We start from the raw sequence: 23,855 nt of genomic DNA on the forward strand, positions 1-23,855 counted from the left end.
ATAGAAAGTGGACATTTCAGTCAACTGAGTCTATGCCAGCCCCACCAATGATAGTGGCATCTGTTAGAAGAGTCAGTTTGTCTCTGTGCCATTGTTCCAGATTTTGCTGGATCTTGCTGGCAGCTCCAAGCAGAACTGTTGAAATTTCCAAGGCAAGCACGTGTAGGTTTCAGGACTCTGACATAGATGTGGGAAGTCCCAACATTCTGGTTGTCTCCTGCTAGCAGGGAGAATCCTGATCACTTGGGCTTCTTTTTCATCCTCCATAAGGTGAGTTTCCTCAAGTTCTTTCATTGTGCTGCTAAAAGTTAAGGGAAAGATGAGGTAGAATGCTTCTAGTTTGTCAGATTTGTTTTTACTTTGTATTAAATTACTTGTATGTAATTTAAATTTAAGAGTGAATTTAGTTTAATATATTAAAAATATTTCAATGAAAATTTGATTTAGTTTGTATTAGTTTTAAAATATTTCTGATCCATGTAAAAGGGAAGGTTAGATAGGCTGGGAGTTTTTTTCCCTCCCATGGAGCATAGTGAGCTGCAGGTTTAAAGAGTTTAAGAATTTAAAGAGTGTGATGGTGGATCGTTAAAGTTTTGCTCCCAGGGTAGCAGAGTCTAAAACTAGAAGGCATAGATTTAAGGTGGGAGGGGAAAAATTTAAAAAGGACATGAGGGGAATATTTTCTTTAAAGGGTGTGTTAGTATATGGAACAAACTGCCAAAAGAAGCTGAAGAGATGGGCACAACTACAATGTTTAAAATACTTCTTAATAGTACATGGATGGGGAAGGGATGAGAGATAAAAACCAAGGACAGGCAAATGAGACTTGCTTAGATAGACATTGTGATCAGATGAACTGGGCGAATGAGCCTCATTCTGTGCTGTAGACAGTACTGTGCAAAAGTCTTGGGCGCATGTAAATATATTTCTGTAAAGTGAAGATGATAAAAATAAGAAAGTGAGATATTTCTAAACATAAAGAAATTTATATAAAGAGCAATAAACAATAAAAAACTAAATCATATTGATATTTGGTGTGACCACCCTTGGCCTTTAAAACTGCTTCAGTTCTCTTAAGTACACTATTGTGCAGTTTTATAAGAAAATCAGCTGGTAGTTTGTGCAAGCATCTTGGAGAACTAGCCACAGTTCTTCTCCAGACGCTGGCTGTCTTGCTTGCTTCTGTCTCTCCAGGTAATCCCATTCAGCCTCTATGATGCTGAGATCAGGGCTCTGTGGCGCCACATCATCTATTGCAGAACCCCTTGTCCTTTTCACTGAAGATGGTTCATAAAGATAGTTTTTTATGATCTTGGCTGTGTGTTCGGGGTCATTGTCCTGCTGCAGAATGAAGTTGGGACTGATCAAACACCGACCTGATGGTATTGCGTGATGGGTGAGAATCTGCTTGTACTTCTCAGAATTGAGGGTTCCATTAATTCTGTCCAGATCACAAACTCCATTTGCAGAAACGTAGCTTCAGATCTGCAGGGAGCCTCCGCACCACTCTTCACTCTTGGGTGTATACACTTATTCATGTGGTGTTCGCCAGCTCTTCTGCAGACAAACTGCCTGCTGTCTGAGCCAAAATTTTCAAATTTTGTCTTGTCAATCCAGAACATTTTCTAGCATTGTTCAAGACCCCAGTCCTTGTGTTTTAGGTGAGTCTCTTGGCTTTGTTTCCACTTCAGAGAAGCTTTTTGACAACATCTCTTTCATGAAGACCACTTCTGGCAAAACTTTTCCAAATTGTACAGGGGTGTATTGGGTTCCAGTGATTTCTGTGAGTTCAGAGCTGATAGCAGCGCTGGACTTTGTTTGATTTAGAATGAAAGTCAGATTTATCTCTCATCTGCTGCTCTCAGTATCTGTGGCTGAACACTGTGTTTCTGGTTCTCAACCTCGCCTTTTTCTTAGAGCTTCTTCAGCACATCTTGAAACTCCTATCTGCTGTGAAATTTCTGCTTGGCAGAGACTTTGTTTATGCAGGATGACCACCTTGTGTCTTGTTGCTATGCTCATACTTGCTGTAGTGTAAGAATTGATGACTTGAAGACTAAACTGTCACATCCTCACTTTCTCCTAGTTTGATTTCTTCTACACCCGTTTCTGTTTCAGTTAATCATTTTAGTTCATTCAATCATTGTCATTGATCATTAGTAACTTGTTTGTTATCTTTGCTTAATCATGCACTGTTCAAGTTTTTACTTGAAAAGTGGTCTATAAATAATGTGATACTGTTTTTTAATAAAATGCATTTATATTTTTGGAAAAAGAGTGTTTAGAAATCTAAAATTTGCTCTTTCCTACCTTCCCCCTAATACAGAAGACAAAAAAATAAGCACCTAAAACAAACATTATATAAAAAACCTAGGGTGCCTAACTAAGACCGTTGCACAGTACTGTAGCTTTATGACTAAATTGGCAACCATTTTAGGACATGTAATAATAGAGTCGAGCCCTCTCAAAATTGTGAATTGCTGGAGTAGCAGTATTCTGTCTAAGTCAGGAAAATTTACCTGATTTATTTTGGAAGAGAAATTTTGCCTGGTCATTTTTGACAGACTGTTCAATCAAAAGAAGTTGAAGGCAGTTAAATAATGTCTTGTGCCTTAAAATGTCGACTGGCATTACTTTCACTTTGGGAAGCTTATATTCCTGCCAAGCATCTCCAGTGTGTTCTGACTTGAGGCAATTTTCCATCAGAAGGCATCTGAGAATATGGGTGATTTACTGCATTCAATATAAGGAATTGCACCTTTCTCTTCCTCCAAAGCTGTCACATGGTAGGAAATGTGCATACTCAAGAGAGAGATGCTGTATGGTACAGGAACCACAAATAATCATAACAAAAATCTCAACTTGGGCCCTGAGGCAGTCACATGACAGCACCTGAAGTGTGAGCTTCACTTGTTCCACTTGAGGAGTTCACAGCTTGTGAGTTAGGGGTGAGATTCTCATATTAATAGGGAAAGCCATACAGATCAGATATCAAATACCACTATTGCTGCTGTTTCCTTGGGGATTGTTTAGTGAGTCCAAGAGCATAAACAAACCAAAAATGAAACTTTTTGTCAAATTACAAATGCCTTGTTCCAGTGCTCATATGCAAGCTGGAAGTAACATCCATTTTACTATTATATTTGTTGCGTAGGTGAATTGATTAAAAATTAATTAGTGTGCATGAACTATGTATCAGAGGAATACTTACTCTATGAAATGGGAATTGTTTGGAACCTAGATTATTTATACAGTTTGCCACATATTCGTCATTATTCATCAACCAAACTCAAGTACCTATTTCTCTTGTAATGACTTTTTTTAATCAAAATGAAATATTTGAATTTTAGTTTCTCTGGGTAATAAATACTCACTCTGTTCGCCTATTTTGCTTTTGAACTAGCTACTGATTCCTTCATCCCTACACTTTTTGGTGAATGGCATTAACCCTAAGGTATAAATTGAAGTTCAGTTAAGCATTTGAAGATCAAAGGTCAATGAGTGCCGGGATTTAGTATTGAGCTTTCAATATGTTTCTGTCTGCAAAGACTGTAGCCAAAGAAGCTATAGTCATTCAGGCATTGCTTTTATTAAAAATTCAGGTTTTTCAGTGTAGTACAAGCTGGTATACAGTGCCTATTAAAAAGTATTCATCCTTGCCTCCCGGAAATTTTAATGTTTTATTGTTTTACAACATTGCATCAGAGTGGATTTAATTTGGCTTTTTTGACACACTAATCAACAGAAAAAGACTCTTGTGGTGTCAAAATGAAAACAGATCTCTACATTGCAGAAGTTTTCACCCCCTTTAATATGACCCACCAATCATCACTGGTGCAACCAGTTGGTTTTAGAAGTCACATAATTAGTTAAATGCAGATCACCGAGTGCAGTCAGGGTGTTTCAATTGAATGTGGTAAAAATACAACTGCACCTGGAAGTCCAGCTGCGGGTGAGTCGGTATCCTGGGGAGAAACTACACCAAAGAGATAAAAGGACACTCCAAACAACTCTGTGAAGAGGTTATTGAAAAGCACGTCAGGAGATGGATACAACAAAATTTCCAAGTAACTGAATATCCCTTGGAGTCAATCATCAAGAAATAGAAAGAATAGGGCACAGCTGTAAATCTGCCTAGAGCAAGTTGTCCCCAAAAACTGAGTGACCCTGCAAGAAGAGGACAAGTGAGGGCGGGCACCGAGAGATCTATTAACAATTCTGCAAGAGTTACTAGCTTCAGTGGCTGAGATGGGAGGGACTGCACATACAACAAATGTTGCCCGGATGCTTCACCAGTCGCAGCTTTATGGGAGAGGGGTAAAGGGAAAGCCACTGTTGGAAAAAAAAACTCACATGAAATCTCGGCTAGAGTTTGCCAGAAGTCATCTGGAAGACTTTGAAGTCAGCTAGAATAAGGTTCTGTGGTCTGATGAAACCCAAGATTGAACTTTTTGTCCATTGCACTAAATGCTGTGTTTGGTGTAAGCCAAACACTGCACATCATCTCTACTGTGAAGCATGGTGGTGGCTACATCATGTTGTTGGGATGCTTCACTGCAGCAAGCCGTGGAAGGCTTGTGAAGATAGAAGGTAAAATGAATGCAGCAAAGTACTGAGAAATCCAGGAGGAAAACCTGTTGCAGTCTGCAAGAGAACTGTGACTTGGGAGAAGATTTGCTTTCCAGCAAGACAGTGACCCTAGGCATAAAGCCAAAACTACAAGGAATGGCTTAAAAACAACAAAGTTAATGTCCTGGAGTGGCCAAGTAAGAGTCCAGACCTCAATCCATTTGAGAATTTGTGGCTGGACTTGAAAAGGGGTGTTCACTCACGATCCCCATGCAATCTGACAGAGTTTGAATGGTTTTGTAAGGAAGATTGGCGAAAATTGCATTGTTCAGATGTGCAAAGCTGATAGAGACCTATCCACACTGTAAAATCCAAGGCTGCAATTGCTGCCAAAGGTGCACCTACTAAATACTGACTTGAAGGGGTGAATACTTATGCAATCAATTATTTTGTGTTTTATTATTGTAATCAGTTTGGATCACTTTGTAGAGATTTGTTTTCACTTTGACAGGAAAGAGCCATTTTCTGTGAGCAGTGTCAAAATAGCCAAATTAAATCCACTATGATTCAATGCTGTAAAACAAAACATGAAAACTTCCAGGGGGAGGGGTGAATACTTTTTATAGGCACTTTTAATGCAGCATTGCAGCAGCCATGTCCTGATGAAGGGTCTCAGCTCAAAGCGTTGACTGTACGCTTTTCCATAGATGCTGCCTGGCCTGCTGAGCTCCTCCAGCATTTTGTGTGTAGCTGATGTTGGCTGGTAAAGCAGTCAAGTACTTTTAATCCTTCTGAATAGCCTCGACATTTAATAGATCAGGTAACAAATTGATAAGTTTTAAAATACCAGGAATTAAAACAAAATTAGTATGAAATGAACAAAATAAGGAAATATAGTTAAAACTTGATTTTATTTTCTTCATCACTTAAAAATTTAGAACTATTTATATATTTATATTCATACTGCTTTTGTATAGTAATCTTGCCATTTCTATTCACATGCCTCTACAAATTATTTTTTCTCTTGTACCTGTTTTTTGCTTGAGTAAGCCCTGATTGACATAGTCATACCAGCCTTGACTCTCATGTAATAACTGCAGTCTGTATTAAAGAAAACTTTTCCCGGAGAGCAGTCAGAGCTTCTGAAACACGAACAAGGTGTTGAGGATGGGTTCTGAGGCTCTGTTTCATGCTAGAGCCTGTTTAGTGGAACACTGTCAACATTAGCTGCAGGGGTCTTGCTTGCAACATGACTACTTTAATTGTGCAGTCTCTTAAATCTCAGTTCTTGTTGCAAAAGGTACTAATTTTTATTTTCATTTTTCAAGCCCTCAGAACAAAATTTGATGATCTGAGCAGCGAAAAGTCTGCACAAAAGAATAAAATTAATGCAATGATGCTTGGGTATTATTTTCTTTGAGCTGCTTGCCCACCAAGGGATTTTCAGTAAGTTAAAAGTCCTCGATATGGCTTAATCTTGGAGCTGTGTGTGTGTTAGCTAAGTGAGTGCAGAGGTTGTTCAATGAGGTCTGATGTATGAGCATTGAATAGTTAACTTCAAGTGACTGTAAACAAAACAATCTGTGGTCAGGTTAGGACATGATTCCAGTTATATTTTGAAGAAAAATGAAGCAATGACATGACACCAAGAAGGTTTCAGTTCAGTTTCTAATCTGTGTCCAATTAACTAATTTGAAGAAAGATTTGAGTGAGGTGTAGGGATGCCACGGGAGCAATAGCATGGGCCGGACACCTCCGTGCTGCAAAGCGCCTTTGTTAAAGCTGTCAGTGTCCTGGTTGGCAGTACTTAAGGGATGCCACAATATTATTAAATTATGAATAATATTTATTTTGCTGAATGCAGAGAATGTCATACATAAGAACATAATGTTTGAAAAAATTTAACCACTTGAACAAGCTTTCATTAATATCATTTCTAGTTCAAAGGAATCTAAATCAGGAAGGGAAATTAGGTAGTTTCAAGCAGGGTGCTTGTCTGTTACCTGTTTCCCACAGAAATATAAGCTGTGAGTAGAAGCAGATTTCACATGGTTTAAGTCAGTCAACTGGAACCTTAAAGCTTGGACTATTATTCTATAGACAAGCTCTCAATTCCCAAAGCAGCAGTAGAGAAATTTAAATTCTGCCAATTAAATAAGTATTGAATCAGCATTAGCAACACTTATGGTGACAATAAAACTTCTGGATTTTTGTAAAAACCTATTTGATTTGTTTATGTCATTTTCGGAAGGGAAGTGTCTGTTCTTCCCTGTTTGTCTAATATGTGACTCCATATGACTCTCACCTTCTGATCAGGAGGAATTACAGATAGATAGTGCCTGCCAGCTTACCTAGTAACAACTGCAACATAAATAGAAAATAGCTTAAAATCAAACATATTGGCAAGTCTTATATGCAAATGCACGAAGATTTCTTTTGAATAATCTGCCGTGTGCATAACTTGATGACTAATTTTATTTATCCATCTAAGAAAGCTTTTGTGTCTCAACCTTATAATTAATTTTGTATTCCACCCATCCAATCCACGGAGTCCCATAGTGATAGATTGGTGTGATATGAAATGGACAGTGCTTCTGGGTAGAACAATGAAATGTAATTGAGACTCCATATAAAGTCTGCAACTGATTATTTCCCCCCTCATTTTCTAATTGCACATGCAGGTAGTTTGTAGCTAAATTACGCAACTGTATCTCAGCTTCCAAAAAAAAGATGCAAGTCTGGATACCTTTTGACATGCATAACACATTCTAATTAATTATACCCTGCCTGTGACGTTAGTGATGACGCTGGCTTTAAAACTGCTCAGATACGTCTCTTATCATCCCAATTGTGCACTCTGGCAGTTCTCTCATTCATGAAGGTGTGTGGTAAATAATGTTTTATGAAAACATTTGCAGCCTATTCCATTTAATTCACTGATCAGGACTGATCAAGTTGTGGGCTGATATTATTTTAATGAAGTGTTAAGTTTGACATTGTTCCTATTTGGGAAACTGATCCTGTCATGTTGGAATGTCACAGCTGGTCTCTATGGAATGATATACATTTTTACCACTTCAAATTATCCTGCTTGTCCACCCTTCATGCACGGGCAAAATTAAAATGAAAAGCAAACTAGTGTCCTTAATATGCCATTCATCACCTAATAAATTAGCTTATCTCAAAACATCAATATATTTGTTATTGTTGTTGCTTTCTGCAGTTCATCTGATTAACATTTTAAAAATCTCATATAAAAATACACAAAGCAGGCAACTCTTAATTTGGAGGGGCTAGGGAAATGAAACTCAGAATGATCACAGAAGATATTACATTTTAATTACTTTATAGCCAGTGCTTCATTTTGTATCAAGAATCTGTGATTAAACCAGTAGATACTGGTGCAGGAGAAGCAGCTGCAGTGTCCCTCTTGGCCATGGTAAGATAAGTGAAGATGAAAGCAGAGTTATTAAATATTAACCATGGTACTTTAATGGCACAACAGGCACATCACTGTTGAATGTTCAGGTATAAATTAATAGCCAAAATTATATTTGGTACAGCCTCTGATGCTATCCATGTCTCCACTCTCAATTTATGCTGCTACAAGACCCCCCCCCCCCAATTATCTTGAAGCTGTCCCAAGAAGTAGCGAGGCATCAGACAGTGGAATCAAAGGCCCACAGTCTTCCTTCTCAAACCATCTTACTGCCAAAGGCTTTTTTTGTCATTTTGTCATTAATGATCAGAGGCATTTAAAAAATACTTGAAGAAGATTTAAAATGATTTAAAAGCATATTTACTGTGTTATCTGATGTAAATTGAAAGTATAGTAATGCAGTTGGAAACAAGTGAACAAGAGATTCTGCAGATGAAGGGAATCTCCACAATACTGGAGAAATTCAGCAGGTCAGGCAGCATCAATGGAGAGGAATAAGCAGTTGACATTTTGAGCTGTGACCCATCAACATATTCATCCCTTCATCCAGGTTTACATCATCGCTTCCATCAAGTGCTGCTTTTCTATAACTCCAGCATTCTCTGTCTAAGTGCATCCACTCTTTGTTCCACCAATGGTATCCTTATTTGCTGGGTCCCGTTTTCTGGGAGTCTTTTTCCATACATCTGTAGCATCTGTAACAAATATCTTAGTCATACTTCAACTCTCGCTTCATTGTTTGTTATAGCTTACTTGGATTTGGCTGTGAAGTGTTTTTAAATGTTAAAGGTTTGAAATACATCCAGGTTGCTGTGAAAACTTGAACCTGTTGAGCAGCTGTACAAAACTCTAAATTGATTATAGGTGGAGATGATTTAAAGGAACAGTTATTTTCTGTTGTGCCTTCTAACTGGGCTAATTGGGTACAGTGCACTGAATACTTCAAAATGCTGAATGGTGTGTCTGTTATGGAGAAAGTAAAGGAGCATGAAATTGACACAAAAGTGATAGGACCTGTTCTTATTGTATATTCGCTTTATAAATTCTCAGCTGGAAAGAACAGGACAGATTTGGCAGGCGTGCCTGTTCTGTTGCTCCTTAAATGTGTTAATGAATATTTTTGAGATGGCTATTGAACTGATTTCAATGCAATTCTTTTTGTATGTGTACTCTAAATCCTTTTTCATTCTAATCAGTTTTTAGGCACAGCTAAAAAATGAGATTAAATATTCTTGTTTGGGAGAATCATTCATTGTTGTTTTGTGAAGGTCAGATCATGATCTGACTGGAGAAATTGCAATCATTATTTTCTTTGCAGACTTCAAACAATTGTTATTGAAATCATTCCAGCAGTCTGTGTCTTCTTGTCTTATACACTTCCCTCAGATTTCGCAGTCTGCCACTGCAACTGAGACATCATTAATGCAGACCACCGTAATGGAAACTGTAACCATGGTTACAACCAAAGAACAGATTTTGGATAAACCGAAAGATGAACTTCCTCCAGCCCCTCCTCCCAAGAAGAGGCAGGTACTTGTGGACTCTGAGCTCAGGAAGAGGTGGGTTTAAAAAGTAATATAAAAGTAGCAAGTTAACATTATTGCTTGAAATTGGAGAAAAATAGCCTGTGTCATATGCTGACTTACTGTTATTGATTATAATTCATGCATTAACATTGAGTTTCCATTGCTAGTTGTTTAATTTATAATAATCAATAAGGACGCATCTACTTTTAGATTTCTTCTGACTTAATTAATATCAAAGTATATATTTTAGAATGCTATCTCAAAGCTCGCATGTTCCATCTTTCATGGCTTGTAACGTGGAGGTCGGCTGTGTACTTCAGTTAAGAGGAGCCAGATCTCCACCTACTGTTAAAATACTATTATTACACCCTATCAACATATGAGAGAAAATTATCAACCAGAAAGAACATTGGGGCACAACCACTAATGGCATTGAGATTAATCCTTGAAGTTGCAATCATAACTCTCAATGGTGATTGAATTAGCATATGTAATAAATTTATTTATTTTGTGGTTTTATAGTTATTTCAGATACATCAATTGGATATCAGCACACATGCAGAATTGACGATGGCTATAAGAATAGCAAAGGAGTCTGTATGGACATTAGCATATAGCAAAAAGAAACATACTGTACATATAAACATGCTGGGTTATTGGTGGAACCAATTTATCTTATCCAGTAGAGGCTTGATGAAGATATTAGGTAGGCACTCGGCTATTTTTCACTAAAGAACATGCAGTTAAACACACTGAGTAGAGTCTGGATTAGAAATAGTGCTTTTTTTTTACCTTAAAAATATAAAGTAAATGCCAAATATATTTCTACCACATGTGTCCATTCCCATCCAATGGTCATAGAAAAAACAATAATAAAAGTAACAAAAGCCATGACCTCAGTTTTTCTATCTTTCTTCATTGTTGGAGTGGTGCCAGAAAATTGAAGCATTGCTGAGAAAACTAGGGGGAGAAAAAGGAGAATTATCAACCTTGTAGCTATAGTCAAGCAAGTCGAATTTCAGTTTGGTGGGGGATTGCAAAATGCAGCACAAGTTCTTAGTCGAAGAAGCAGAGGTTAATGAAAAGGACTGGATTAAAAAGGGCAAACCATGACTAATGAACCTCATTGGGTCTTTGACAAACTAATGTAAACTGTACAGATTTTGGTGTATTCTACCTATTTAGGTTTCAGAGTTCAGACCTGTAGAGCAGACTACATGGAACAAAGACCTAAGAGCTTTAAACAAAAAAAAACTTGATTCAAACTGAGCAAAACAATTAACTAACTGAAAGTATATTAAGTACACTAATTCTAAATTACTGATGAGTATGCAGAGATCTGTTCCATTAGTTAATATATTTTTAGCACTTGAATATTCTTTGCTTTTATTGCTACATAAGCAATTGTAACATTTACCTTGTATGCAAATCTTAAATGATCATTAGCAAGCAGTTGCATACTTGGATACCAGTAACAAGCGGACGATTTGGCAGTAGAATAGCTTTTTCACTGGCGGTCTACCAAGTTGCTTCTTTGTCTGAAGCAGCTGGTCTTGTTTTTTTTTTCTGTCTTCAATACAGGGCAGACTTTCTGTGAGTTCTGTTTCCTTTGCAAAAACACAATTCCTTGCTCTGAGACTCAATCAAGCCAACCATGTGGAGTCTCTCTGACTGGAGACCTGCGACTAGTAGTGTGGCACGGGGATCGGTGCCTGGTCCATTGCTCTTTGCCATCTATATCAGTGATCTGGATTATAATATAGTAAACTGGATCAGCAAATTTGTAGATGACACCACGATTGGGGATGTAGTGGACTGTGAAGAAGACCATCAACATTTACAACTGGAAAAATGGGCTGGAAAATGGCAGATGAGACTTGATCCAGACAAGTGTGAGGTGTATCACTTTGGGAGGACCGACCGGGGTAGGGTGTAAGCGGTGAGCAGTAGGCTCTGAGGAGTGCGGATCCATAATCTTCATTATGGTTATATGATAATCACAGGTAGATAAGTTCATAAAGAAAGTGTTTGGCACACCGGCCTTCACAGATCAATGTATTAAGTCCCAGAGTTGGGGTGTTATTTCGGAATTGTCCAAGATACTGTTGAGGCCTAATTTTGAATATTGAATCAGTTTTGGTCACCTACCTACAGGAAAGATGTAAATAAGATTGAAAAAGTCTTCAAGGATGTTGTCGGAACCTGAGGACCTGATTTATAAGGAAAGGTGGAATAGGGTTAAAATTTTATTTCCTAAAATGTAAAGAATTGAGGGGAGATTTGATTGAGGTGTACAAAACTGAGAGGTAAATGCAAGCAGAATTTTTGCTTTGGTTGGTTGTGACTACAACTAGGGATCATGGGTTAAGGGGTGAAAGGCGAAATTTTTAAGGGGAACATTAGGCAGAAATTTCTCACTCAAAGGGCGATGAAAGTACAGAACGACCTATCAGTGCAAGTGATGGATACGGGGTGATTTCAACATTTAAGAGAATTTTGAATAGGTGCATGGATCTATGATTTAGGTGCAAGTCAATGGGACAAGGCAGGTTAATGGTTCAGCACAAACTAGATGCGCTGAAGGGCCTGTTTCTGTGCTGTAGTGTTCTATGACTTAATGAGTCATTTCCCTGGGGAAGATTTATATTTTTGGTAAGCAGTTACCTGAAAACTCCAGTTGAGAGATTCTAACCATCATTTGGTGTCCCACTGCTGTACTCAGTAGATTCGTAAAATTTGATCGGCCTCAAACAGCTGATGGATATTAAAAAATTACAGCAACTAGTTCTGCTGGCCTTACGAAGGTAAAGGAGATTGATAAAGGAAGTGTGGAAAATCAAGTACTTACTGATTTTTAAAATAATTCGGTAAAGGGGGATTATCATTATTTGGGAAATGAGCGATAAGATATTTTAAGACATTGGGAACTTAGTTATGTAGTTGGCAAAGGTACAGCAGTGAAGGAGTATTTTTTTCTGATTAAAACAATGTACGTGATGGGTACCCCCGGGTCAGTGCTGGTGGATTAAAGTCTGGGACATACACTTATAAAGTTAATAGATTGCACAAACCTTGGAAGGTATTCAGCAATGATTCAGAAAGGGGCAGATTGGCAAACTGGATGGACACTGAGCAGCTGCAGATAAATTTGAGGTAGAAGCATGAGGAGAGCTAGTAAGATCTAAGTCATACCATTTTAATGGAGCACAAGAGAAAGAGTACTATGACTGCACAGAGAAAGTTAGAGGAGGGTTACCAAGGGATACCAGGGAAATGGAGTTCCAATACATGAAGGATAAGAGAAACTGAGATTTTACTCCTTGAAATGTTGCTTGAGGGGATCCAAAGTTATTAACCTTTTCTGAATGGTATACTTTGGTGGAGGGAGTGAATGAATGGTCTATGGAGTGACAATCAATGAGGTGGCTTTGTCCTGCATGGTGTTTAATATTTCTGCTTTTTTTAAATATATTTATTCAAGGGATCTAGGGTTTACATGATGAGCATTTAATTGCTCATCCCTGTTTGCCCCTGAGAATGTAGTGGTGAGCTGCTGCCTGTTCAGGAAAGAGTTCCATGGTTTTGAATTAGCAATGGTGATATATTTCCGATTCAGGGTAGTGTGTGGCTTGGAGGGCAAGTTTCATGTTAGTGGTGTTGCCATGCTTTTGCTGCGCTTGTCCTTCAAGCTGGCGAGGGTTGTGGGTTTGGAAGGAACTGTCTAGGGAGTCCTGGTAAGTTGCTGCATTGCGTCCTGTAGATGGTACAAACTGGTGGTAGAGCAATGGAATGGTTGTGGATGAGGTGCATATCAAAAAAGCAACCTCTGCTGTATGATGTCTTGAGTCTTCATTCTGTTCTAATCAATGCAAATAGAGGGTAACCTATTTCATAATTTTCAAGCCAATGTTGAAAGGTTATTAGTCACAATATCTATCTTCTGATGAACTTCCATTATTGCAGCTTGTAAAAGGTTGGTCCACTTAAGATTCTGGACAGTAGTCTCCCAAAGTAGTTCAGTCCAAACTGAGATATCCAGCAAAAACCCATACTGAGCATCCATGAGCAAGTATAATAAAGTGCTCTTTCATATCACTACTGATAGCAATTTCCACCACTGATATGATGATGGATGCAAGTAGTCAGGGTTGAACTCAGCCAGATAGGATTGAACTATTTTTTGTAGACCCTAATATCTCAGGGAAGTTTTTCATATTGTTTTGACACTGGTCCCTACCTGCCAATGTTTTGGCTGCTTGGCAAGATATGCAAGTGATATGTGGTACCATTGTTGTTGCAATTCTGGACTTGGCATGGACAGAACGGAAATGACTAAAGTCTGCTTTCTGTGATGGTAGAGACCTTGGGAGGAACTGGAGTTAGCTCATTTACTTAGAGGATCCCAGAAGGTATGAGAGGACCTTCAAACTTATCTTCAAGACAGGTGTCTTTAGAACCATAGAACAGTAAAGGCCCTTCAGCCCTCCATGTTGTGCCAACCCATGTAATCCTTAAAAAAAAAGTACTAAACCCACACTACCCCATAACCCTCTATTTTTCTTTCATCTATGTGCCTGTCCAAGAGGCTCTTAAATACCCTTAATGTTTTAGCCTCCACCACTATCCCTGGCAAGTCATTCCAAGCACTCACAACCCTCTGTGTAAAAAAAAACTTACCCCTGATGTCTCCCCTAAACTTCCCTCCCTTAATTTTGTACATATGCCCTCTGGTGTTTGCTATTGGTTCCCTGGGAAACAGGTACTGACTATCCACCCTATCTATGCCTCTCATAATCTTGTAGACCTCTATCAAGTCCCCTCTCATTCTTCTACGCTCCAAAGAGAAAAGTCCCAGCTCTGCTAACCTTGCTTCATATGACTTGTTCTCCAAACCAGGCAACTTCCTGGTAGATCTCCTCTGCGCTCTCTCCAGAGCTTCCACATCCTTCCTATAATGAGGTGACCAGAATTGAACACAATACTCTAAGTGCGGTCTCACCGGACACCATCGGGAGGAAGAGGGCAGCACCGTAGCATCGTGGTTAATGTAAAGCTTACAGCGCCAGCTGCATGATCAGAGTTCAGTTTCTGTTGGTGTCGTTAAGGAGTTTGCTCACTCTCCTCATGACTACGTGGGTTACCTCTGGCTGCTCTGGTCTCCTCCCACATTCCAAAGGTGTACAGCTTAGGACATATAAGCTGTGGGCATGACATATTGGTGCCAGAAGCATGGTAACACTTGCAGGCTGCCCCCAGCACACTGGAGAATGGCTGACACAAACAACACTTTTCACTTTATGCTTCAATATACACGTGATAAATAAAGCTAATTTTCATCTTGGAGTGACCCTTCTGTATTCGTTGCTTTAATTCATTGCTACTGTTCACACTTGGTTGTGGAAAGACTCCTGAACTTCGAGTTGATCTGTTGGCTATAGGATAGTTTAACTATGTTTACCACAAGATGCTTTTGCTACTTTCTTGTAGGAAAGCATGTATTCCTTTGATGCAGCTTAGCAAGATTGTAGGCGAGTAGAGTGCTGATCCTGAAACATTTTGGCTCTCCTTCACTTAACCTACCAGTTTGAAAGTTGAAGAAGTGTGAGGAATATAATGTTCAAGTTGTGGTAAAGTGCAGTCTCCTGCAGAATGAACTCGTCACTCCCTTTTCCTACAGCCTCATGCATTATTTCCCATCAGGTGTCAATCCAGATCCTAGTTGACTCTGCTGATTTGGTTTCCCTCACCTTTCTGGGCAGTAAATTTCAGATTATTTACACAGAAGGTTTTTTCCCCTCCCATTTCACTTGTGCCTTTTGGCTTTAACTTGAGATCTGTGCTTATGGTCTTTGAGCTATCTGCTAAAGAGAACAAGTGTCTGCTTCTCCTCTGTAAAGCTAACTCAGGGTATCTTGAGGGTGCCCAGTTTTGAGCTCCCTCTGCTTTCCTGAATTTACTCCTGCGGCACTGTGGGATCACAATGTCAAACCCCTGCAATATGTTCTCAGCCTGAACACTCGGCAGTGAAGAAACACTTTATCGATTCCAAGTAATGTAGTGAAGAGCATTAGGAGTTTGACCATTTGTTTGAATTCTTGTAAAAACAAATTTTCCTGGCATTTTAAAATTTGCTCTCTTTAATGAGAGTACTGAATTGACTCTTTGTTTCAGGATGCAGCACAAAATAAAGTGAACGGTATTGTTGAGATCCGTCTACAATATTACACAAATATTGGTCAAAGATTAGTACCTAAACATAATAGCATTATAGATGTCAAATACAAAATTTCAGCACATTCAGTGTTTAATATTCTAGATGGTTTTCCATTTTATCTCTCTGTACTGAGATTGCTACTAGTTCTCTGAGTCTATCATTAGACCTATGGGAAATGTAACTGAAATATTGATTGCAATTGTTGGTTTGCAAAAAAAACTAAATATTGCATTTAAGTTACTTCCAATATACATAAGGTCTTCAGTGACAATCAAAGCTCTCTGGTATGCATAATGATGCAGGTGCAGGGTTGCAAAATGCAATTATTTGCACCCATTCCATATAACCTGAGTAGCATTTTTATCTTTGGGCTAATCACTTTTGATGTGACTTATGTGGGCAGCCATGGTTAACTGTGGTATTGATTGGCAGAGAAAGACAACAATTGATCTTTCTACTCTGGCACTACTTAATAGCCAGCCTGCACCTCTCCAAAGGGAAGGTGAAATTTGACTGCCCTAGTTGCAGCCATAATTTTTGTCACTCCTGAGTTAAGATTCTGGACAGTAGTCTCCCAAAGTCTCCCATGATTTTTGTCACTCCTGAAAAAGGGTACACAACGTCAAGGAAGTTCATTGACTTTTTATGAGTAGCCAAGAAATTGGTGATTTATCCGTCTTGTGGTGTGCTGTTTTCATTGGTCCAGTTGTGTTTCTTTGCATTTACTGTGAATGCCCACAAGAAAATGAATCTCAGCATTATAGTGACATACACATGTACTTTGATAATAAATTTACTTTGAACCTTGAAAACAATAGCAATGTAAAACAACTAGGTACACCCAAAGGAGCACAGGCTGCTTTACTTTACAGGTCTGAAAAGCAGCCTGTTCAAAAATAGCAGTGCTGCATTGTCACCTGTTATAGGTATTCAACGATAAGAATATCATGCTTAAAACAAATTGATCTATCAAGTGGTGTTTGCTTGTAACTGAGGATGGAGATCCACAAGAACTGTTGTTAGTGTGAGGTCGCCAAGTCTAAATGCCGCAGAGAATTGTGAAGAATATTTGGAGTATTTTTTTTCTCTGCTGCAGCTCTGATGTTTAAAATGCACTGTTGCAGTGAGTCCTATTGAAATTGCTGTTCATTTGGGGCTTGATGATTTACTTAGTCCTCTGATGTGAAGAATCTAGGTTAACATTATCCACTGATATCGGTAATTCCATAGTGCTGGAGTTTAGCTCTGTATCATGTACTTCCTTTTCCACACAGTTTGAATTCAAATAACCATCTTCCTTATGGTGTCATTGGCACATAATATGGAAAGAAAAATGGAAAAAAATGCACAATAATTGCCAAAAATTCCAACTAATTCTTTCCAATTATATTAGAGGGTTTCCTTAATTACTGCTTTTTTTCCAGTAGAACAGCACTTACTCTAATTGAGATCACAAGATGAGACACTAAGCTCTTTAATACAGAGCATCACTAAGGCTAAAAAGTGAAAATGGAAACAATTCTGGAAGCTACAATTAGATGAGATAAAACTTGTGTTTCAAAAGCTTGTAAACAATAAGAAGGGCCAATGACTTCCATTATTGGTAGGCAAAGAGCAAATCTTAATATTGGTTCAGTCTCTACCATGACCCATGAAGTATCATCTGAAAGCCTACTCTCTGTCATGGCCATCAGACCACCTCCTTGCCTCCGTTGGGTTGGGCTGTTCATTTGTTATGTTGAGGATTCAGGGACTTCCTTCAGCTAAAAGCTCAAAAACACTGCTGTCTATTCCCATGACTAGCATTGATCCCAATTACTGATTCCATTCCTATGTATGACAGCCAAATAATATGAACCAGCCCATTGGTAGGTTTAACAAAGAGTTTGATTACAAGCTAACTTCAGACTTGGACAATTCACCGTTGTCTTTTTGATTTGCATTGCCAGTTAGAGGTGGTTCAAGTTTTAAAGTCCTCATCCTTTTTTTGCACCCTCCTCCGTTCTTTGGTGCCTCACCGTTTCTTCCTTGCAAGTGTTATAAGTCTCCGGGACCCTTCTTTATTTCCACCCTATTGTACATCATCACTTCTTAAATTGCTCCCTTACTAGACAATGTGACTTTATTTGTCTAATTCAGAAGTGGATTATTTATTGATGAGTGGAGAGATGGGAGGAGTGGAGGGGTGAGCAGCCAGTGCTGCTGCCACATAGCTCCAGTACCCTGAGTTTGATCCTTGCAGTCTGTGTGGAAAGCATGGCATGCAATAAGTGTCACAATTTCATGAGCTGCTTTCACCTTTAGTTACCCTGGCAACTTGTGAAGATTATTCACAGTTATTCCTCAAGCTGGAGAGAACAAGGTCATTGGGAATCAAGAGCTTTATGATCAGGAGTTTAAAACACATAAAGCTGTAGCTTTGTCTCCCACATTTATGAAGGGATGGATAGGTCAGATCCTCTCAGAGGCAGTGCAAAGCATGCCATATTGTGGAAAAAGTCTGACTGCGGTAGCTACAGAGTGTGCCCCTTCTCTCTGCAACAGAGAAAGCTAGGTTTTCTAAGCCCTGTGCAATTGTCTCTTCAGTGTCCCAAGAGATGCTTCCAAAACTACGATGTGGATTCCATCCATTGGGGAACATGATACCTGAGAGCACCATGTGATAACTCTACAAGAGATGCAGGAACCATACCTAGCTTTTCTTTCAGCTTCTCCCATTTTCTCCAGACTGGAGGAGTAGTCATGGGCCCTGAGCTATGCCTGCCTTTTCATTGGCTATGTAAAACTGTCAATGTTCCAAATATTCCCTGGTAACGTTCTCTAACTTAACCTCTGCTACATTAACAATTGCATCGGTGCTGCTTTAATGCATGTTTACTGATTTCGTCAATGTCATCAACTTTACCTCTAAATTTCACCCTGCCCAAAATTCATTTGGTCCATCTGTGACCCCTCCCTCCCTTTTCTTGATCTCTCTACCTGCATCTCTGGAGACAAACTGTCGACTGACTTCTTTTATGAACATACCATTCCCAACAGTTATCTTGACTATATCTCTTCCTACCCTGACTCCTGTAAAAATTATTACTCTCAGTTCCTTCATCTCCACTGAATCTGTTCCCAGGATGCAGCTTTCCTCTCCAGGATGTCCTTCTCCTTCAAAGAACAGGGTTCCTCTTCCTCTGCCATTGATGCTGCCCTCACTCGCATCTCCTCCATTTCCCAAAAATCCATGCACACCCCATTTTCCTGCGGTGTCAGCAGTGATTAGAACTCCTCTTGTCCTTACCTACCACCCTGTGAGTCTCCGCAACTTGGCCAGAGTGCTACACCTTCTGTTTCACTTCCTCCCTCACCTCCATTCAGGGCTCCAAATAGTCCTTCCAGGTGAAGCAACACTTCACCTGTGAATCTGCTGCAGTTGCCTATTGTGTCCGATGCTCCTGATGCAACCTCCTCTACATTGGTTAGACTCGTAAATTCAGGGACTGCTCTAATGAGCACGTTACTCTATCAACCAAAGGCGGAAATTCCTGGTCAAACATTTTAATTCCGATGCCTATTTCTGTTCCAACATGCCTATTCATGGCCTCCTGTTGTGCTACCATGAGCCCACCCTCAGGGTGGAGGAGCAACACTTTATATTCCGTCAGAGTAGCCTACAACCTAATAGCATTCTCATTCCAGTAAGACATTTCCCTCCTCTTTCCCTCCTCTTCTATTCCCCACTCTGGCTTCTTACTACTTCACAGATGCCTATCACCCCCCAATCCCTCCCTCCCCCCGTGTACCCCGGTCTTTCCCTTTCTCCTGTGATCCACACTCCTCACCTATTAGATACCTTTCTCTCCAGACCTTTATCTTTCGCACACACCTTTTAGCTATCCTACTTCCCCTCCCCCCACCTTTTTATGCTGGCATCTTCGCCCCTCCTTTCCAGTCCATGGACCATTTTCACTATCTCAGAAAGGCAGATGTTGTTGAAGAAATTTGCGATCGTCTCTCGTGTGCCAGCACAGCCTTTGGTCATCCATTGAAAAGACTGTTGTCAGTTCTAGACCTCAAACCTTAAACTAGCACATAACTCATGGACTAGCAAGCTGCAGAGATTCCACCTTTCTGAATGTCTCAACGATATGGGCCACCTGCACCTGTTGCCTCAAAGTACTCGGGCGGTTTCATTTGCGGTTTCTGCAAGGTCCTCCATATCCTGTGCTAGGAGAACTGAACCAATGTTGCCGTTCCTTTGCTGACCAACATATCTAGGGCCTAATCATCAATCTCACTCTTCGATTGGTAAGCTGGTTGGTTAGGTTGATAATCACAGCTCCTGAAAGAGACATTTTAGTTGAAACCCTATGTGGGTATAAATTATAAATAACCAGGGGGACAGAGAATGTGATATGAGGATGTTTTCAGACGTCCGTTTGCAATGTAATGTCCATAAGTACCATAAGACATAGGAACAGAGTTAGGGCATTCAGCCCATCGAGTTCTGCTCCACCATTTCATCACGGCTGATCCTGAATCCCATTCAACCCCATTCTCCCTCAATGAATAACTGGGATCCATTGCTGGTGATGGCTAAAAGTAGAGAAATAACATCTAGAATAGGACTAGAGCTTTGAGTCTCTTCATCAAGAACATATAGTGGATAAGATGCACATCGCCCTGTATGAAAAGCCCACCCAGCCCTCCTCCCCCACCTGTGGTGGAGTCTGTCAATGCCAAGTTGGCCTCATGAGCCATCCCATGGAACTGCAGTATAAGCAGATCATTCTTAACCCTGAAGGAGAGGCCAGGAGAAAGAAAACTTTCAATCACATCATAGGTCAGCAATGTTGATGTGTACACAGTTTATATTTTTTCGGTGTGAATGAAGCAGACTTTTTGCACTACTCCACTATTAGTAACTATAACTTGCATTAAAACTATTGCAGTTAATAAAATTTTCCCCTCTTGTTTAATTTTCTGTAAAAAATTTTTAACCTCGTAACTTACTTCTCATCCAAAGCTTGAGAAGTATTCCATTTTAAAACAGTAGTATATTTAATAAATTGAAGTTCACTGCAGACAGTCAATCCATGAAAAACCATACTTGCAAATGGTTTGAGTTTCACTCTGTGCTGAGAAGAAAACAATTGCTTGTGAAGTGGTGAAAGACTTTCATTGATAATTGGCTGTTCTTTCTGAAGGTTTGATGTTGATACAACAGAGTTGCACAGCTGGATGACACGATCAGAAGTTATCCTTCAAAGTCCAGAGTTTACAATTTACCGGAAAGAAGGAACAATTTCAGATCTTCAGGAAAAAGTTAATGTAAGTCAATTATTTACTTTGTAAAAGACATTGCTTTGAACTATGTTTCCATTTGGCTGTGCTAAATTCCCTGTATTGTATAGATATTTAAATTCTTTGCGTATATTCCATTGTTCAAAGGATTTCAGAATTGAATATACTCATGTACAGGTTAGCATATTTAATGCTTTCAATCAGTGATGAATTTCTAGATGCCTTGAAATGAGCCATTCTTGTCATAAATGCTTTGAAGTAATACATTATGCATTTGGTTGCATTTCATAATTAACTTGAGAAAATATTTACAAAAAGGATATCCAGTTTGTGCTTTTGTCTCAGATACATTTAATGCATAGATACAGAAACATAAATATTTTGCTTTACTTTATCTTTTCAGCAAGGATTAGATTTTGCTCCGGCATTGATGATAAACTCTCGTTCTGTAGCAATCGATCTGGCTAAGAATGGAATATTAATTGAGCCATCATCAGTTAGGGAGGACTGGAATCTAAACCTTTTCTAGATATGCTGATATATGTTTTGAGCTTTATATGCAGATTGGATTGTCAAGATGCCAAGATTTCCCTTACTATCTCTATCCCAATTATTTACATCATTTATTGACCTAGGATTGCTGTGCACAATTACAGAAGCTTTTAAAACATGTCAGGGGAACACATCTTAATTACTGTGAAACTGCATGTTCAATAAATGGTTAATGTAACTGTCTTTATATCCATATTAACTCAGCCAAAAAATAATCTGCTGTATCTTACTTAGCAGAATGCTTATTTTATTTCAAACTCCCTCAAGACGTGATGCAAGGGAATCTCATTTTGTTATTATGTTGTAGGCTATTGAAAGAGAGAAACCTGAAAAATACAGAAAATTGCAAGATGCCAACAGATCAGCTCAGGCCCTGGTGGAACAGATGGTGAATGGTAATTACATGCAAGTTGATTCAGATAATCTTCTGTGGGATTTGTGCAACACATAATTTCAAATTTATCACAGAAGTCATATCAGCAAACAGCACTCTAAAATCAAACGCCAACTTTTAGCATACATTTAATGTGTTCATCAACTGTGATGCATGCATTAAGTAACCGAATTGAAAGAATACTGTCACATATAAGCATTTATTTACTCTATAAATTGTCATAAAATCTGAGATGTTTTATTCAGTTTCACTTTAGCTGCAGTGATTCTTCTATGCGGTAGCTATCATTGCTTGTGGTGGACATATTGTCAGACAAGAGTAGAATTTTGCGAAAAAATTTGACAAGCCTCCTTTTAATTTCAGTGGGAGAAACTTTGTTTTTTTTTCCTGCCATCCATAATGTTTGATCAGTGACATTCTTTTGTAAAGGGTAACAAATCCTAGCAGCACATATGTCCATTTAATGCATTAAGTCCTGTTGCTTAACCCTTTTATTTATTGACCGACAGTGTGGAGCACCTTCTGGCCCTTCGAGCCATGCCATCCAGCAATCCCCTAATTTAATCCAAGCCTAAACATGGGACAATTTACAATGGCCAATTAACCTACCAACTGGTACATCTTTGGAACATGGGAGCAGGGGAGAGGTTAATGGGGAGTTTAAAAGGGGGTTGAGATGGAGTGAAGTATTGGTAGCTGGAAAGTTTAAAACAAATTAGCAGAGCCTTCTTGATTAGTCAGGGCATCAAAGATTATGAGGTGAAGACAGAATTTGGCTACAAGTACAATGCTTGTAATGGCTGCAGAAGCTCTCCCTTCATGTAGCCTCACTGCGAGTGACAGGAAAGCATCCAATGATAAGGGGCAGCTTTTAAAACAAGAAACAACATTCTATGTGCAATGGAAGCACAAGTATGTATGTGCCTGGGTGATGGAGTCCCAGAACCATCAGAATGAATTTCCTGATTCTTCCACGAAGGTGATTTCATTCACCTTTTTTGGAAGTGAGCATGAGATTTCAGACCAAATAGTGATGTGTTGTCAAGTTTCTATGTTTCTTTCTCTTACTTCTTAAAGCTGGTTTCTTTCTGAATTAATGCCGTAATAAATTTTGAATTGATGATTTTCTGTTGAGTAACATTTGCTAAAGGGAGTGCAAAATAAGTAGAACAGATTTCCTAGTCTGAAAAATATATGTTCATGGCTCTGGGTTGGGGTGTAAAAAGCAGAGTTATCCATTTTCGGTAGTAGAACTGTCTTGTGCAGTCATGCTCAGAGTACTTGGTCTTTTCATGTCCATCAATTGTGTTGGTTTGTGAATCTTACATTCTACATTTTAAATTTATAATCAGCAGGAAAATTCTTTTACTGCAATGTTTTCTGTTCTGTTGGCTGTTCTGGGTACATGAACAGTTATTTGTTATAAATTATGCAATTTTTTTCTTAACCAGACATTAACATGGTAATTTTACCAAATTGATTTAAGGTAATGTAAATATGTTGATTGCTGTTTGTACCCATGAGTTGACATGGGAACAAGATTAAATATCATTTGAACTTCAAGTGATGATATCACAGTGTCTCATCTCTTATGGAATTAGCACACATACAATTCCACACTTGATGTGCACAATATAATATACTTGAATCAAAGACAGTAACGTGTGGACATATTTAGTTACCGGTAATCTAGCAGACCGTAAATGATGCTTTACTCGATAACCTCTTCATGCCCTGTTCACCACTGTTAATGCATTCAAATATGGAGCTTTAATATAAATAATGAGTTGGCATTTTTACTTTTGGAATTGTAAGTAACTTCGCTATATGTATGTTTGCAACCTACTACAAGTGTTTTGGCTAAATGGT

General features: G+C 38.9%; 1 protein-coding gene across 10 annotated transcripts in view; it reads left to right on the plus strand.

Annotated features, from left to right (window-relative positions):
• Nucleotides 1–23,855, plus strand: part of dmd (dystrophin) — a 1,939,431-nt gene that overhangs the window by 752,622 nt on the left and 1,162,954 nt on the right. For all 10 annotated transcript variants that reach the window (XM_059968142.1, XM_059968139.1, XM_059968147.1 and 7 more), the window contains 3 exons: nt 9,395–9,567; nt 20,944–21,067; nt 21,900–21,987. In XM_059968142.1, the coding sequence (XP_059824125.1) occupies nt 9,395–9,567; nt 20,944–21,067; nt 21,900–21,987 (385 nt within the window). The remainder of the gene's footprint in view (nt 1–9,394; nt 9,568–20,943; nt 21,068–21,899; nt 21,988–23,855) is intronic.

Source organism: Hypanus sabinus, chromosome 4 (genome assembly GCF_030144855.1).
Source record: "Hypanus sabinus isolate sHypSab1 chromosome 4, sHypSab1.hap1, whole genome shotgun sequence".
NCBI lineage: Eukaryota > Metazoa > Chordata > Chondrichthyes > Myliobatiformes > Dasyatidae > Hypanus > Hypanus sabinus.